This window comes from Cornus florida, unplaced genomic scaffold (assembly GCF_030987335.1).
Source record: "Cornus florida cultivar Cherokee Brave unplaced genomic scaffold, ASM3098733v1 CherokeeBrave_3.0.0_Hap2_Chr05, whole genome shotgun sequence".
Taxonomy (NCBI): Eukaryota; Viridiplantae; Streptophyta; class Magnoliopsida; order Cornales; family Cornaceae; genus Cornus; species Cornus florida.
This window is the reverse complement of record NW_026775575.1, coordinates 87,422,103-87,437,463: the sequence shown is the minus strand read 5'-3', so window position 1 is coordinate 87,437,463 and position 15,361 is coordinate 87,422,103. Positions and strand designations below refer to the sequence as shown.

Here is a 15,361-nt window from a genome sequence, read left to right as displayed (position 1 = left end):
CTCAAAACTCCGTAATTAAGCATGTTCCAATTTTGAAAGGTCCTCTTGTTGTACCTTTTTATGTCCGATTTACTTTTTTTGTGAGGAAAAAAAAAATTACTGTAACGCATGTGTCAGACAAAGAATAAATCGAAACTTTAAAAAAATAATAAAAACTAGTGTACGGGCTGAAACCCTATTGTGGAGTTGCAAAAAATATCAGCACATTGACTAGCAATGAGAAAATGTTACTATATAGCTGTTTGAGTGATTGGAGATGGAAAATTTTGATATTAAAAACACGAATTGATAATAACAATAATTTAAAAATAAAAAAAAGACGTATATGTTTGTAAAAAAATCCATTTCCAAGAATACAAGAAACACAAATTTTCACTATTTTTTTTTTTTTTTTTGGAAGTTCAAGCAACACACCGGCAATAATACCCTCAACAGGGCTCGAACACTCAACCTCTCCGTTGACCGGAACATATTTTGAGATGCAATTTACTAGTAAGAAGGAAAAAATAAAATACAAGAATCCGCAGTCATTTTTTTTCAAGTCAGCAATGTAATCTGAATTTTTTACTGGTCGATATGAGCAAAAATGTAAACCAAGCATATATGTATTACCCAACACCTGGTTTGTTGCAGATAGTTATAAGAAGTTTAATTGCAGCTACCCTGCCCACTTGAGTCACCAATCTCATTCATCAATTATGTAGGCACAAAACATTGTTTGAATTTATAGTTTTACATTGTTTCTGTACGGATTTCTAAGAAAATAGTTGGAGATTCATGCCAACTGAGGAAAATATGTAACAATCTTATAATTCTAAAATTGTTTCCGTTGAAAAATGACACAGATTTTGCATTTATCTTTCGGACTTCTACAGAAAATGTCAGCGATATACTTCTATTTTTCTTTCGTTGTCCTGTCAAAGAGTGCTCTAATAGTAAACACTTCACAGATTTCAGAAGCATTATCTCGAGCTTCTATATATATTGTCTGCATACTGGCAATAGAAGTAAGATTGAAACACTAGCAGCGAAGTGGCATATGAAAGGAAGGAGAAAAAAAATGCTTTCTCACCCTTTTGGATCAAACTCGTGAAGACCAGACCAATATAGGCGCTGTTACAATAAGATACATATGGATTGTGAGGTACTTGCATTCAGCTGAAATTTAAAAATAAAGAGAAGAGTAGTTGTTAGTCGTTACTTCAGCAAGAATATTATAAGCAGCAGCTCTTGCAATTGGGGAGGGCATCTGGCCAACATAAGCAATTGGGCTGAGCAAGGCAGCTGATCTTAGCATGTTGAACAGTTGGCCTCGCGAAAAGGAAGCCAAAGAAATCAAAGTTCCCTAAAGATTGGAAATTTAGGATATCCATCCACATAAGTCAAATGATTCCTAGAGAAAAACGAGGCAAATAGAACACGTTCATATACATCAAAGTTCCTTACGAAAGGATTTAAAATCGGGAAACTGCATTCTACATTATAATCTAAGCGTATTCCTAGAACAAAATGTAGCAACAAGCTATATGCATATTCACCAGAGAATGCCCAACATAGTGAAGTTTGTGTCCTGTTTGATCATGCACATACTGGAAAGTAGCAGGAAGGTCATAAGCTACCAATTCATCCCATGACCAATCCCAATAAGCCTGCAAAATATATTAGAAGTAAGCAATAGAATAAAAAAAAAAAAAAAAAAAAATTGATGGATGAGAAAGAGGAGGATGAGTAGGAGGAAGAGAGGATACTGAGTTATCAGGGATAAGAGATATATGCCCACGGCTATACTTGGTTCCACGGGTGCTGGCAATCCAGACATCAAAACCATTATCTGCTAAAATAAGTGCCAGAGATTGATCCGGAGGATTAAGCAGCCATGTTACCCAATCCTGCCAACACAGCATTGATTCCTTTTATCAACAATACAAAGTTTGCCAAATTAAAACGCTTTAAACCAACCACCTGTAGCAGAAATACTAACCACCAGGAGCCCGTGCTGCAATCAGGACTGGTGGCCTGTCCCCTGGTGTCTCACCTGACCGTCCAATATAACCATCTCGTGTTGTTACCTGAAATCAAGCATTTTCAATCACATTCAATCAATCAGTTGATGCCAAACCTTTGAATTTTGTAAAGCTGAATGGTATTGAATACAGGCATTAGGCATATGAATATTACTGTATGTTCTAGGCAAACATAATCTTCTGTCTCCACCATCGACTTGCAAATGCCATCATTGTCCCCTAAAGTCGCACCATCCTGAACTTTGCTCGAGTGTGTTCTTGTTCCAACTGCTGACCCACAGAACAGAATCACAAGAATTACAAAGACTAAATTGTTGGCCATAATTCATGGCTTTGTTCCTTGCTGTGACAACCCTTTAACTTCCCTGCATTAGTTATAGTATATAAATTGCAGATACAAACAGAACTGAGAATATATAATTATGAAATGCTTCAAACATTCTGTACAAAGATATTGCAGTTTGCTTTAAAAAAATCATCTAATGGGGCCTACTACCTTCCTATCATTAAACTATTTAACAGGATGAACTTTTAGATTTCATCACTGCCAGAATTCCATTCAACAAGAAATTCTTTGCAATGATGATCAGGCCAATGTGACAAAAAGGTATGCCAAAACACATGCATTAGGGACAACAATATCATGTAAAAGTTCCTTTTGTCTCATCCTACAAGCTAAATTTGTTGCTCCAAAACATACATAGAAATCTATGATCCATCGCTGACTTTTGATATATGAAAAACAGACTTTTATGCAATACCCCAACTCATAAGGTGAAAAATCTCGTCTGTCATACGTAAGGGTCGTCTTTCTCAACTTCCAATCCTGTCCAAATTTATAAGCAAACATACATGCATTGTTACCACAAAAAATATACGTTAGCTACACGTAATTTTCTCCAAAACGTAAAAGCACTCATACAACTTGAACCATTTTCTTTGTCGAAGCACATCTTAAATCTTCCTAAACCTGGAGTAATAGCATCCCTTCAATAACTTGGTTTGTTTGATTCTAAACTTTCAAGGGTAAACATTCCACAATTACACTATAAAGACACAAGCAACCATAGCAGACTGTAAGCAAGAAAATGAATCGATGAATTGGAAACTTTTAATGTGCAGTAAAGCTTTATTTTACAGCAGAGTTCCTAGATAATAGAAAGAAATGAACGCAAATTTTGAACAGATATGTGAAAACAAATATGTTTAACTCAAATTCTTTACAAGGTATGTGAATTGCGTCTGCAAGTTCTTCAAAGTTGATGATATACTACTTTTCCTCTCATGGATGACCTGGGGACAGATCCCCTTAGCAGAGGTACTCTCTTACTGCAGTACTGGTCAGGTTTTTTTTAAAGGCTCAGGCCCAGTGCAGATGCCTACAAGCTAGATAATGGAATGAGAACTCCATATAGGATGGTCTGGATGGCTCAAACCACTATGAGTAAATTGATAGAACATTCTACTGTTGTTGGTGGTATTGTAGTGTAATGATTCAAATGAAGCTTTCTAGTGATACAAAAGTACATGTTCAAAATCCATCGTCAATATAACAAGAAACACCTACGCCAACGACCAAAGAACTTCTCAAGAGAGGGACAAGGAATTCGATACTTCACTGTATTAACGTAGAGCCACTTTTACAATTGGAGTATGACAATTGACGGTAGACAAAGAAAACTTGGGTTGAACATATTTTGAGATGCAACTTGCTAATGAGAAAGAAAAAAAAGACAAGAATCCACAATCATTCTTCTAGTTGAGGTTCTCATTGAAGCTTAAAGAAGGCCATGAGAGGATCATACACAGCTTGCTTAGCATTCGCACCCATGACATAGTCTGCATGAGCATAATTATCTGTGTAGTGAACGACAAGCTTGTCTCCTTCATGATCTTTGAGGTTGTCCAGCAAGAGCTTTACATCATTGACATCAGAAAGTGCATCCGCCCCTCCATAGCTGAGGAAGAGAGGAAGGTCATTTGGTATGTTTGTCATGTCATAGACTGGAGGAGTGGGCTGCCCATAGTGTTTCCTGTTCTCATCCTCATCATTGTAATCATACATGGTGATAGTTCCGTCTCTGATCACTGTGCAAAAACCCCAAAATTATATTTGGAAATTGTTTTCCAGGGAAAATTAATTCAGATTATTTAGTGAATTCTCATCTTGGTTAAACACTTAAATTTAAGGTAATCATGTCCTTTCTCACCGCTTCAACCCATGTCCATTTAGCAGTAATGATATGTGGAACATAAATTTTGATTTACTTACTCTGAGCAATATGGATTAACGTCTTAGTTGACGTTGCCTGAGGCTCATGCTCTAGAAAAACATCTATGACAGAGGATTTTAGGCAGCAGTTCTGACCTGTAGTTATAGCATATGCTAAGTCAGTAATGGAAGCTAAGGTCAAGGAGAAAATCTATAAAGCAAGAATATATGTATTACCTGTGAAAGAGGTCAACAAGTCAGCACAGTTAACACCTGGTTTTTTGCAGATAGTTTGAAGAAGTTTAATTGCAGCCTTCCTGCTCACTTGAGAAATGAACCCAATCACCAATCTCATTCATCAATTATGTAGGCACCACAAAGCATGGTGTGAATTTATAGTTTAAACTTATTTTTGATAGGATTTCTAAGAAAATAGTTGGAGATTCATTCCAACTGGGGAAATATGTAAACTATCTTTTAATTCTAAAATTGCTTTCGTTGAGAAATGGGAGAGATTTCACATTTATGTTTCGAACTTCTCCAGAAACTGTCAGCAATATATGATTTTTTCTTCGTTCTCCTGTCAAGAGTGCTCTAATAGTAAACACTTAACAAATTTTAGAAGCATTATCTCTAGCTTCTATCCTGTCAGCATACTGGCAATAGAAGTAAGATTGAAATACTTGCAGCAAAGTGGCATATGAAAGGATGGAGAAGAAATGCTTTCTCACCCTCTTGGATCAAATTCATGAAGACCAGACCAATATAGGAACTGTTACAATAAGATACATATAGATTGTGAGGTATATAGATTGTGAGGTAATTGCATTCTGCTGAAATTTTAAAATAAAGAGAAAAGCAGTCATTACTTCAGCAAGAAAATTATCAGCAGCAGTTCTTGCAAGTGGGGAGGTCATCTGACCAACATAAGCAATTGGGCTGAGCAAGGCAGCTGATCGTAGCATGTCAAACAGTTGCCCTCGCGAAAAGGAAGCCAAAGCAATCAAAGTTCCCTGAAGATTGGAAATTTAGAATATCCACGCAAATAATTCCAAGAGCTGAATGATGCAATAATGCATTTACAAACTGTTATCTACACTACAATATTGTGTAAACATTAGTACAGAATGAAGCAACAAGATATATGCATATTCACCAGAGAATGCCCAACATAGTGCAGTTTCTGTCCTGTTTGATCATGCACGTACTGGAAAGTAGCAGGAAGATCATAAGCTACCAATTCATCCCATGACCAACCCCAATAAGCCTGCAAAATATATTAAAAGTAACCAATAGGGGAAAAAAATGATGGATGACAAGGAGGAGGAGGAGGAAGAAAGGTTACATCGTCATCAGGGCTAAGAGATGTATGCCCACGGCTATATTTGGTTCCACGGGTACTGGCAATCCAGACATCAAACCCATTATCTGCCAAAATAAGTGCCAAAGATTGATCTCGAGGATTCAGCAGCCATGTTATCCCGTCCTGCCAACACACCAGTGATTTGTTTTATCAAGAATATTAGGTTTGCCAATTTAAAATGCTGTAAACCAACCACCTGCAGCAGAATTACTAACCATCAGGAGCCCGTGCTGGAGCAGGACCGGTGTTCTGTCCCCTGGTGTCCCACCTGACCGTCCCACTGGAATTCTCTGCAGGCTAAGAATATAACCATCTCGTGTTGTTACCTGAAACCCAGCATTTTAGATCACATTCAATCAATCAACTGATACCAGAAACCTTTGAATTTTGTAAAACTGAATGGTATTGAATACAGGCATATGAATATTACTGTGTGCTCTTGGCAAACATAATCTTTTGTCTCCACCATCAACTTGCAGATGCCATCATCGTCCCCTAGAGTCGCACCATCCTGAACTTTGGTCGAGAACAACTGTGTTCTTGTTCCAACTGCTGACCCGCAGAACAGAATCACAAGAATTACAGAGGCTAAACTGCTGGCCATAATTCTTGGCTTTGTTCCTTGCTGTGACAAGCCTTAACTTCCCTGCCTTATTTATAGTATATGGCATGCAGATACAAACAGAACTGAGTATAAAATTATGAAAAGCTTTCAAACCACCTGTATAAACATGTTGCACATTGCTTTAAACAAATCATCTAACAGGGCCTACCCCCTTCCTATTAAACTGGATAAACATTTAGATTTCGTCACTTCCAGAATTCCTTTCAAGAAGAAATTCTTAGCAATGATGATCAGGCCAATGCGACAAAAAGGTATGCCAAAACACATGCATTAGGGACAACAATATCTTGTAAAAGTTCCTTCTGTCTCCTCCTAGAAGTTAAAATATGTTGCTCCAAAACATGCATAGAAATCTATGATTCATCGCTGCCTTTTGATACCTGAAAAACAGACTTTTATGAGGTACCCCCGACTCATAAGGTGAAAAATCTCCTGTCATACACAAGGATCCTCTTTCTCAACTTCTAACCCTTTCCAACTTTATAAGCAAACAGACATGCATTGTTATAAAAAAAATAAATAAATAAATAAATTACATGTCAGTTGCATGTAATTTTCTCCAAAACTTTAAAGCTATACAACTTGAACCATTTTCTTTGTCAAGCCAAAACTAAAATCTTCATCAGTAATAGCATCCCTCCAATAACTGGTTCTGTTTGATTCTATACTTTCAAGGTGAACATCCCACAATTACACTGTTGAGACAAAAAGGCAACCATAGCAGACTGTAAGCAGGAGAATGAATCGATGAACTGGAAACTTCTGATGTGCAGTGAAGCTTTATTCCTGTAGTTACGAAGGCTCTTTGTGAGACGAGTCCTTTCCATGATATTGAAGAAAATGTTTCAGATAATATAAAGAAATGAATGCAAATTTTGAATAGGGATGTGAAAACAACTCAGATTTATTACAAGGTATATTGTATTTACTCACTTCTATCTCCACCACTGTAGGAGCAACTTTGCAACAAAAATTGAAGATGATAATAATAACTCATTCAAATAATTGCTTTTCCATCTCTCTTAAAAGGAAAAATACAATAAAAATTTGTCTTCTGGAATGAGGTAGGTACTAAAGAAGGAAATCCCTCTAGAATAGCCCAAAACAAAAATGTAACCAGGAGAATGGACGATTCTTTTCTAGCAGAAGGGAATGAAAGCAGCCTGTAATGTGCATCACATTCTATCAGTAAACACATACAGCAAATGCTGTCCTATTTTATATCTCTAAACAGGCTTGATGGGTTTCTCAAGGATTATTTGCAACAGTCGCATCCTTTTGCAATCCTTCTGACACCGTAACCGTACTTCCTCCCAGTCTGGGTCTTGTTAATGGTCTTCTTAGAAACTTGAGTTGCCACCTTTTAGGTTTTATTTGTCCAAGCAATTTCATTTGCTCCCTTCTGAACTTCCTATTTGCATACCATTTTCCACCACGCCAACCAAGGCCATACCTGCAATTCAGCAAAAGGCAAAACAAAAAAATGTTAAGGCAAATCTAAATATCAAAAGTTTTGTAAGCGAAAATATGATAGTGAATGATAAAACAATCATCAATACCATGTACAACGATGAGTAAGTGTTGTGGCGCTTTTCCACATCGTTATCTCCGATCCAATTAGAAACTTTCCACATCAAACACAAAATAAATGAAAAATGAAGCCTATGTTACTAATCTACAATTATTGTTAAACTGGCAAGCACTATTTATTGTATAGGCACCATTTTTATTTATTTATTTACTTTATGTTTTCATTGCTGATTGGTGCAATTTTCTGCTGACACGTTAAAAAATATCAAGGTTTCTGCAACTATCTTGATTGAAAAAAAAGCCCTAACCAGGAAAAATTCCCTATAACATACCCCCAAGAACCCACATTTGGTTTTCCACATTACTTGACCAAATAATACAGTTATTAAGTTTAGTAATTGACTGTTCTTTTAACAAATTTTATGAAAATGTAAATTTTGGAAGAAAAAAAAACTCATAAAAATGAATTTTGGTACTAATATTACAAAGGTGTTTTTACAATATTTCTGAAATAGCAAAAGTTAAAAAAAAAGGAAAGAAAGAATGAAAGCACTTAACCGTATATGGAGTACTTGTTAAGAAAAGTTTATAGTTTCTTAAAAATAATGTTATCCATGCTGCGTATCTCTCAGAACTCATTGTCATAATTTTCTTATACATATAGCATAAAAAACAACTACTATATATTATGTTAAATTTACATATAAATTCTAATGTAATACGCAAATATATAGCCATGTCTTTGCCGTATTGTATCCTATTTTTTAAGAATTCACTGTATCCGTATCACGTTGTGTCCATATCATGTATCCGTGTCTGTGCTTCATAGGTTTAAAGATACTTCTATTTCTGCCTCCTCTGCCAAAAAAACTGTATTTGAGTGCAGTACAGTTTATCTTTATCTATTTGAAAGCATAATTTGAACCTGGAACTTCACTAACCTAAATTTGGAGCCCAAAGGTGGTGTGCTTATAAACAAAAATATACTAACTTGTTTGACAATATGTTTATCCTTTTCTTTTCCGCTGTCTTGTGTGCCTCTACTTTATTTTGCTTTATCTTCCCATTTCCCAAATAGAAAATGGAAAAAAGGACAATCAACTTTTTTTGAACATGAACATTTCCTTCACATGTATCATTTCCTATTTTGATGATATTCACCAAGTGTAATTCCATTTTCTTCAACTCATTTTAAGAACTTACATGTATACTGAGATACAGAACATGATTTTCACCAAATCAAGTGATGCACAAAGAGATAAAACTTGGTACATGAATGTTCAAGTAGGACGGAGAGCAGTACCCTTGCATTCAATCAAAGAATATCCAAGGAGAAAGCTTCACTATTTGCATATTAGTTGGTAAGTCAAACTAGATGACAGATGCATTTTTTATTTAGGAAAAAATATATATATTGATTATAATAAAAAAGCAGGACTGAGATCGAAATCACTTTTTCCTTTTCAAGTATAAAACAACTTACAAATTATATTGTATATTTACCCTCAATTTAAGAATGCAATGGTAAACCCAAGATGAAAGGTACACAGGAACTCACTATCCTAAAACTCCCACAAAAAACCTGGAATTCTTTTTTATTTTGATTTCATTTCAAGCAAAAATGTTCTTTTATCAACAACCATCTATCGGAAATACATAAAACAGAGGAGTTCAACTTTCAAAGACTGTTAAAGCAAAAAAATATTTCAACAGGAAATAAAAATAAACCAACCCGATAATTAAAGAGGTTCCTGCAGTGGCAACATAAGCTGCTGCGTTGGAACTTCCCGAACTAACAAGCTTCTTAAAGTCGGAATGTTCGATATGATAATTGCTTTTCATCTGCCAGAAAACAAAGAAAAAAAAAAATTTTAAAACTACATATAAGATCTGACAAACGACACCAAGAAGAAAGAAGTAGGAGGGAGGTGGGAAAGTCACTTAAAAATAGCATTCAGACCACCGGTTGTATAGGTAATGTGGTATTTTCTGCTCCTTCCTTAAGGAAAGGTGCAGGGTTCAGGTCCCATTGGATGGATGTGGGTGGGAAGGGGGTACTGGGAGAAGGCTACCCGCGATTGCGTAACCATGTCGTTGGAAAGGGGGAAAAGCCTTCAGAAACCCCAACAAGAGAGGAGAAGTCTCAATTTAAAAAAATATTGAACAAATTTTGCAGCCGATTCATGCTCAGTTGAGAAGACCAAAACATCTTTTAATTTAGAACATCCCCATACATCAAAATTTTAACATTCAACATTAAACTCAACCATTCTTGACCCATACCCATATGCTTAAATTACAGCAAAATTGAACACCACCTTGATCTTAGGATTGCTGCGAAATGCTCTCCCTCTTTTATCAGGAAATATGGGTCTTCCTTGACACATTCTTCACCAATGCTTATTCTGGAAAATATGAGGAAAAGCACCAAGACCACACAGGGCAAAACTTCCCTATCAGGAAATCTTCATTCTTCATGAAGATTTGAGGAAATTTTGCTCCCATAGTTGATGTCGGAAGAAAGACATTCATTTTTCTTTGGGTTTAGTTAGTTCCTTTATTAAAATTAAAAGGTGGAGCCTCTAAGTTCATTTTGGAAGTGTGAATAGCGCCACACTAAATGATTCTTTGAGAAAATGCAAAATTTTCTTCTACCACAATTCCAAGGAAAAATAAATATCGGGCCAACACACACACAATAATTACTTGGATAAATTTTTGCAACATTCAAGAAAATGAGTCTTCTAAGAGAAAAGATAATAGAGGAAAGAAGACTAGATTCAAGCATTACTCTTCAGTCATTGATACAACAGAACCACAAAATATTATTTACGAGCTGGTGGTTTACATGATAGAATTATAGCCTACAGCGCCAAAAGAAAACAAATGAAGAGTAAAGTAAGCAGAGTAACGCAAAACGTGAAGATTTGGACATGTCCTGGAAAGGAACTTATAGGCCTTTAGGATCACATGGCAATTTAAAATTTAAAATCCTACAAATTTAGGATAAAAAGTGAACATATACATATCATTAAATCATGAATTTTAGAGTGGATCATAGGAAAATCTAGAAACAAGTGTGTGTGTGTGTGTGTATAAAGAAGAATAAAAACACAAAACAGATCCAAGCAAAAGAAGGAAGAGAAGCATAAACAATCAGAAAAGATATATTAATCTGGAAAAAGGGTTACAAATAATGAAATAACCATGCTATAGATACAATAAAATAATCACCTATACTAGTAATTTTAAAAAAAGAAATAGAAAAAGATCGTCATTGTAAACGTTTTGTGAATTTAGTTAAAACAGATAACCGCAAACGGCAACATTAGCAGCTCTTTTTTTATAACAAAACATAAAAATAAAAAATAAAAGCCAGCATATCTGTCTGACATAATTTTTTATTTTTCTATTTTTTCAAAAGTTTACAAAATATAGTAGAGTTCATTGGGTTCAAGGAATTAGAATTGGTCTAATTGTTTCTAATACTAAGAATTGAAAAATAATTAGAATTGCACATGTGAGGAAATTGAAGTTCACTTTTTGGATGGGTCATTTTCAATCCAATTATTTCTAAAACCGGATTGGAATTTAACATTAAATAAAATTAAAACATGAAGTCTGACAAAACACAAATTGCTGAGGGGAAGGGATTTTGATAATGATGATCTGATAGCATTAGTGGCAGAGATGAATAAAAGTGTTACAGCAGTTGTATAACAGCGGTAATTAAGATAGTAACTGTAACGACCCTCACCCTATCCAGACACAGTATTGTCTGCTTTTGGCTCCCCGAGACCGGGGGTCACCCATCCTGGTACTACTCCAGGTTAAGCACACTTAACTCTGGAGTTCTGGTGGGTTCACGGCCATCACGACTTTGAAACGCGTTGTTGTTATAGAAGGGTGTTGAATCTACATATAGCACTTGCCCCATCCACACCCAAGCGATGTGGGATTGTGCACCTGTAGCTCGCCCAGTGTGTTAGCCTACTGGTGCCACCTGCACACGCTCACACACACCCGCCCACAAGGTCGCCACAGTAATGAGGGATTAACAATTTAGCAATTATGTGATGATAGCAATGGTGGTGACGGGTATCAGTACTATCATGAAGTTAATCGCTGTCCCATAAGCCACCATGAATAATGGTGGATGTCATGGAGATGTTATTGGTGGTGGTGCTATTTGCTAATGGATCAATGATGATGGCAGCCACCCCAATCTTTGAATCAAATGAAAAAGATAACCAGTATTATAAATTGGTATCACATAACTCTTTGAAAGATTTGGTAATCTAAAATGTTAATATGTAATAACCACTGAAAATGTATTTTGATTTACACTAGAATGGATTTAGGGTTTTAGGAAATTAGTGTGTGCCAAATTCTATTGGACTTGTTTAGTTAGGAAAAAATAAATGACGACTTGTTAAAGTCACAAGAGTCGACTCCCTTTCTTTTCTTTCTTTTCTTTTTTTTTTTAGAATTTTGCTAAAACGCAATTATTAAAAAACGAGTTTGATAAATATATGTTACGGGATCAATAATAGATTTCTACTATCTGGAAGTGACATTGTATCTTGTACAATAACTGAGGATTACAGAATAATTAGTGAACAGCAGAAATAGCATCAACATTACATCACAGTGATCCAGAACAGTCTCTTTCATCAATAAAAGATGAAATATGTCCTTGACACATATAGCCACCTAAGGGGCCAATCTGAAGCAGACCTAAATTTTGATGAGATTAGAAACTTGCATTCCAAAGATAAATGAAGAAACAATTAAATGCATCACAAAGTACAAAGCATCATATTTATATTCAAGTTGCCAAATATCCTCATTATTTATGCGTGTGCTTATAATATATGTGTATATGGGATTATGGCAAAGTTGATGATGATGACGATGATGATGATATTATAGATATGCACGTATATAACCCCTCAAGAATCTTAATTCCAACATCATGATGATGATGATGATGATGATATAATACACGCACACACGCGTATATATAAGTTAACCTCAAGAATCTTAATTCCAACACTGACATGCACAAAAACTCATAAAGTTGATATTTGAGGGTATGGATCGATTAACCAAGTAATACTCTGTTCAACTTAGGACAATAATTCTCACTATCATTGTAGTCTTAAAAGATTTAGTTACCAAAATATTACATATTAGAAGGTATACAGGTGTTGTGAGCAACTGCTGTCAGGGAAAGTTATGCACAAATACTCACAGATTTTTCAATTGAGTCAAGCCTTTCAGTAACTCTTGATTCATGAATGTGGCGTAAAGTATAACCTGCACCATCATCACATACTTTTAACCAGAAGTCCAATTGCAAGTCTAAAAATAATAATTTATCAGTGACAAATTGTAATAAGACATTCTATAACATAGGTTGGAAGTATTAATGGAAAAATGCTATGGAATGGTGAAATAGTAATCATGCAAGTGATTTCCAATTAGTTGGAAAAAGGCTTTGTTGAGCTGATTGCCTGAAGGCCTAATCATGCAGTATTGCTCATGTAGCCAGCCAATCAGTTCATGAATACACCAAGTATGTAATATTGCTTAGGTTGAAGAGCCACAAGAACGAAGACAAGACCATAGATGATATAGATAATGACATGAAGGGTAAAAAAAAGCATCAAACATTATTCAACCAAAAAAAAATATCAAAAAGGATATCCATAATATAACAAAATAACAATCTTATAGCTGACTCCAACACACACAGACAAGTCTGTGTTGAGTTGAATTGTGTAAACTTTATAAATCACCATTCTTTCTGTGAACACGACTGAAGTGAAAGCACTTCCAACCAATCCAAGGCCTCGTGAGAGAGCAGCATACTCTCCAAGGAAAATCAGATCCCCTTATTTGCACAAAGAAACAACATAAATTGAAAAAAAGTATTCAGTACAAAGCTAAACCTCAATAAATTTCAGATCCCGGGCAAAATTTAAAATATCAGTAATGTTGTACTACAGAAGATAAGGATATGTGAGACAAGGCTGGCCAAAGAGACCCACATCCCAAATATCATAATTAAACAGAGGCAGAGTCATCACTCTTCTAAATCAAGCTGACACACCAAATGAACCAAATGTTCCTTCAATAGCATAAATTGCGTCAACTTCCGAAAAACGAAAAATAGCATAAATTGCGGCTCAACATTGTCCATTAATTTAAGTCATCGTCTTCCTACGGAAAAGGGGGAAGAAAAAAAAAAGCTTCTTTTCTGAACTGTTCCATGTCACCTTTAACTTAAAATCATTTTAATGTTTGTGTAGGTCTGACTTAAAATCTTCCCATGCAAGTGCACCTCTAATCTAGTAGGTGCACAAAATTACTCCTTCCGTAGCAAAGATACAGAAAATTGTTATATGAATCCTATCAACTGCTAAAACCCTATAATACTTCAGCAAGAATTTGCATTGCAAACATGTAAAACCTAAAACATAAAAAATAACAAAAAAGATACATATTAATCTCAGTGTCAAAGGGAACATACCACCCCATGCTGTAAGAATCGATGCTAAGGAAGTCGAGATTGTAAAAACCACTTTGTGGCTCTCGAAGATTTCCTAAAACATCAACACAGAACACAAAAGCATAAGAAACCCATATAAATTTCTTATTTGCAGAAAACCCTAAAGAGACACTTCAAAATCAAATCGCGCCCAAACAACAAAACCAAGGAGAAATATATATATATTTACATATATAAATAGATACCCATTAACTTAGCTATACTCGGAGCATGATCAATATAAAAAAAATTAAAAATTAAAAAATTAGAATATATATATATATGAGAGAGTACCTTGGTTGAAAAAAAGGTGTCCTGAACAGCAGACACTGAATTCGAAACTTTTTTCCTCAACTGTGGCACTGATAGGTGCCCAATAATCGACGACCCAGAACTCCTTAGACTCCTCAAACGCTGCATACTGCAATACACCAGACACCCAGTTGGGTGGATCGATGTTTTCCGATTTCAAGTGAATAAAGCAATTTTCTTCGAAACCAAACGTCAATTTTCTGCGTGGGAAAAGTTTTCAACTCCTTTTCTTTCTTCTTCTTCACGAAGGCTGAACCAATGTCCGCATAGAGTTCTTTTTTTCGGAAATTGCCTAGAGTTTTTATCTGGAACAATACTTATGTCCTTGTAAGGACCTACATCATGGACAGATCATAACTGAATTTGAGATGAACTACTAATAAATGGACAAATTTTATTTTAGTTATTAAGTTACAGAGAGTAATCAAATCACCATTTCTGATTTAATGAATAATTATTTTTACCCCTGTCATATTAAATTTAATTGGTTCATATAAAAAAGGTATAGATCTGACTAGTCTTATTGGTTCAATTATAAATGTACAAATAATTTATAATTATAAAATAAAAAAATAATAAATAAATAAATTAGAGAGAGGGTGTTGAATTTATTCCAAAAAAAATTTATTATTCTTATTTATCATATTTTTAATTTTGTAATTACGAATTATTTGCATGTGTGATTAGATAAGGGTGCACACGGTTCGGGTTCGGTTTGGACCGGTTTAAGAGTCTTTTGGAA

General features: G+C 35.2%; 1 protein-coding gene and 1 pseudogene across 1 annotated transcript; both read right to left on the bottom strand.

Moving 5' to 3' along the window:
- Positions 1-401: 401 nt before the first annotated feature.
- LOC132309635 (triacylglycerol lipase 2-like) lies at positions 402-2,346 on the bottom strand (annotated as a pseudogene).
- A 761-nt stretch (positions 2,347-3,107) lies between these two features.
- On the bottom strand, positions 3,108-14,966 carry LOC132309633 (triacylglycerol lipase 2-like). The gene is made up of 15 exons (XM_059807924.1): positions 14,602-14,966; positions 14,290-14,362; positions 13,009-13,073; positions 9,487-9,596; positions 7,474-7,677; positions 7,342-7,387; positions 6,030-6,224; positions 5,815-5,925; positions 5,582-5,722; positions 5,393-5,503; positions 5,106-5,249; positions 4,968-5,008; positions 4,474-4,553; positions 4,297-4,392; positions 3,108-4,112 (listed from the first exon to the last, which is right to left on the bottom strand). The coding sequence occupies exons 1-15, from the start codon at positions 14,725-14,727 to the stop codon at positions 3,793-3,795; spliced, it is 1,863 nt and encodes a 620-aa protein (XP_059663907.1). The 5' UTR covers positions 14,728-14,966; the 3' UTR covers positions 3,108-3,792.
- Positions 14,967-15,361: the final 395 nt, after the last annotated feature.

Coding starts and splice junctions, on each gene's coding strand:
- LOC132309633 (XM_059807924.1), bottom strand. CDS start 14,727: ATGCAGCGTTTGAGGAGTCTAAGGAGTTCTGGGTCGTCGATTATTGGG. Junction 7,678..9,486: donor GGAACCTCTTTAATTATCGG/GTTGGTTTATTT, acceptor GCTGAATTGCAG/GTATGGCCTTGGTTGGCGTG. Junction 6,225..7,341: donor AAGAATCGTCCATTCTCCTG/GTTACATTTTTG, acceptor GGCTTGTCACAG/CAAGGAACAAAGCCAAGAAT.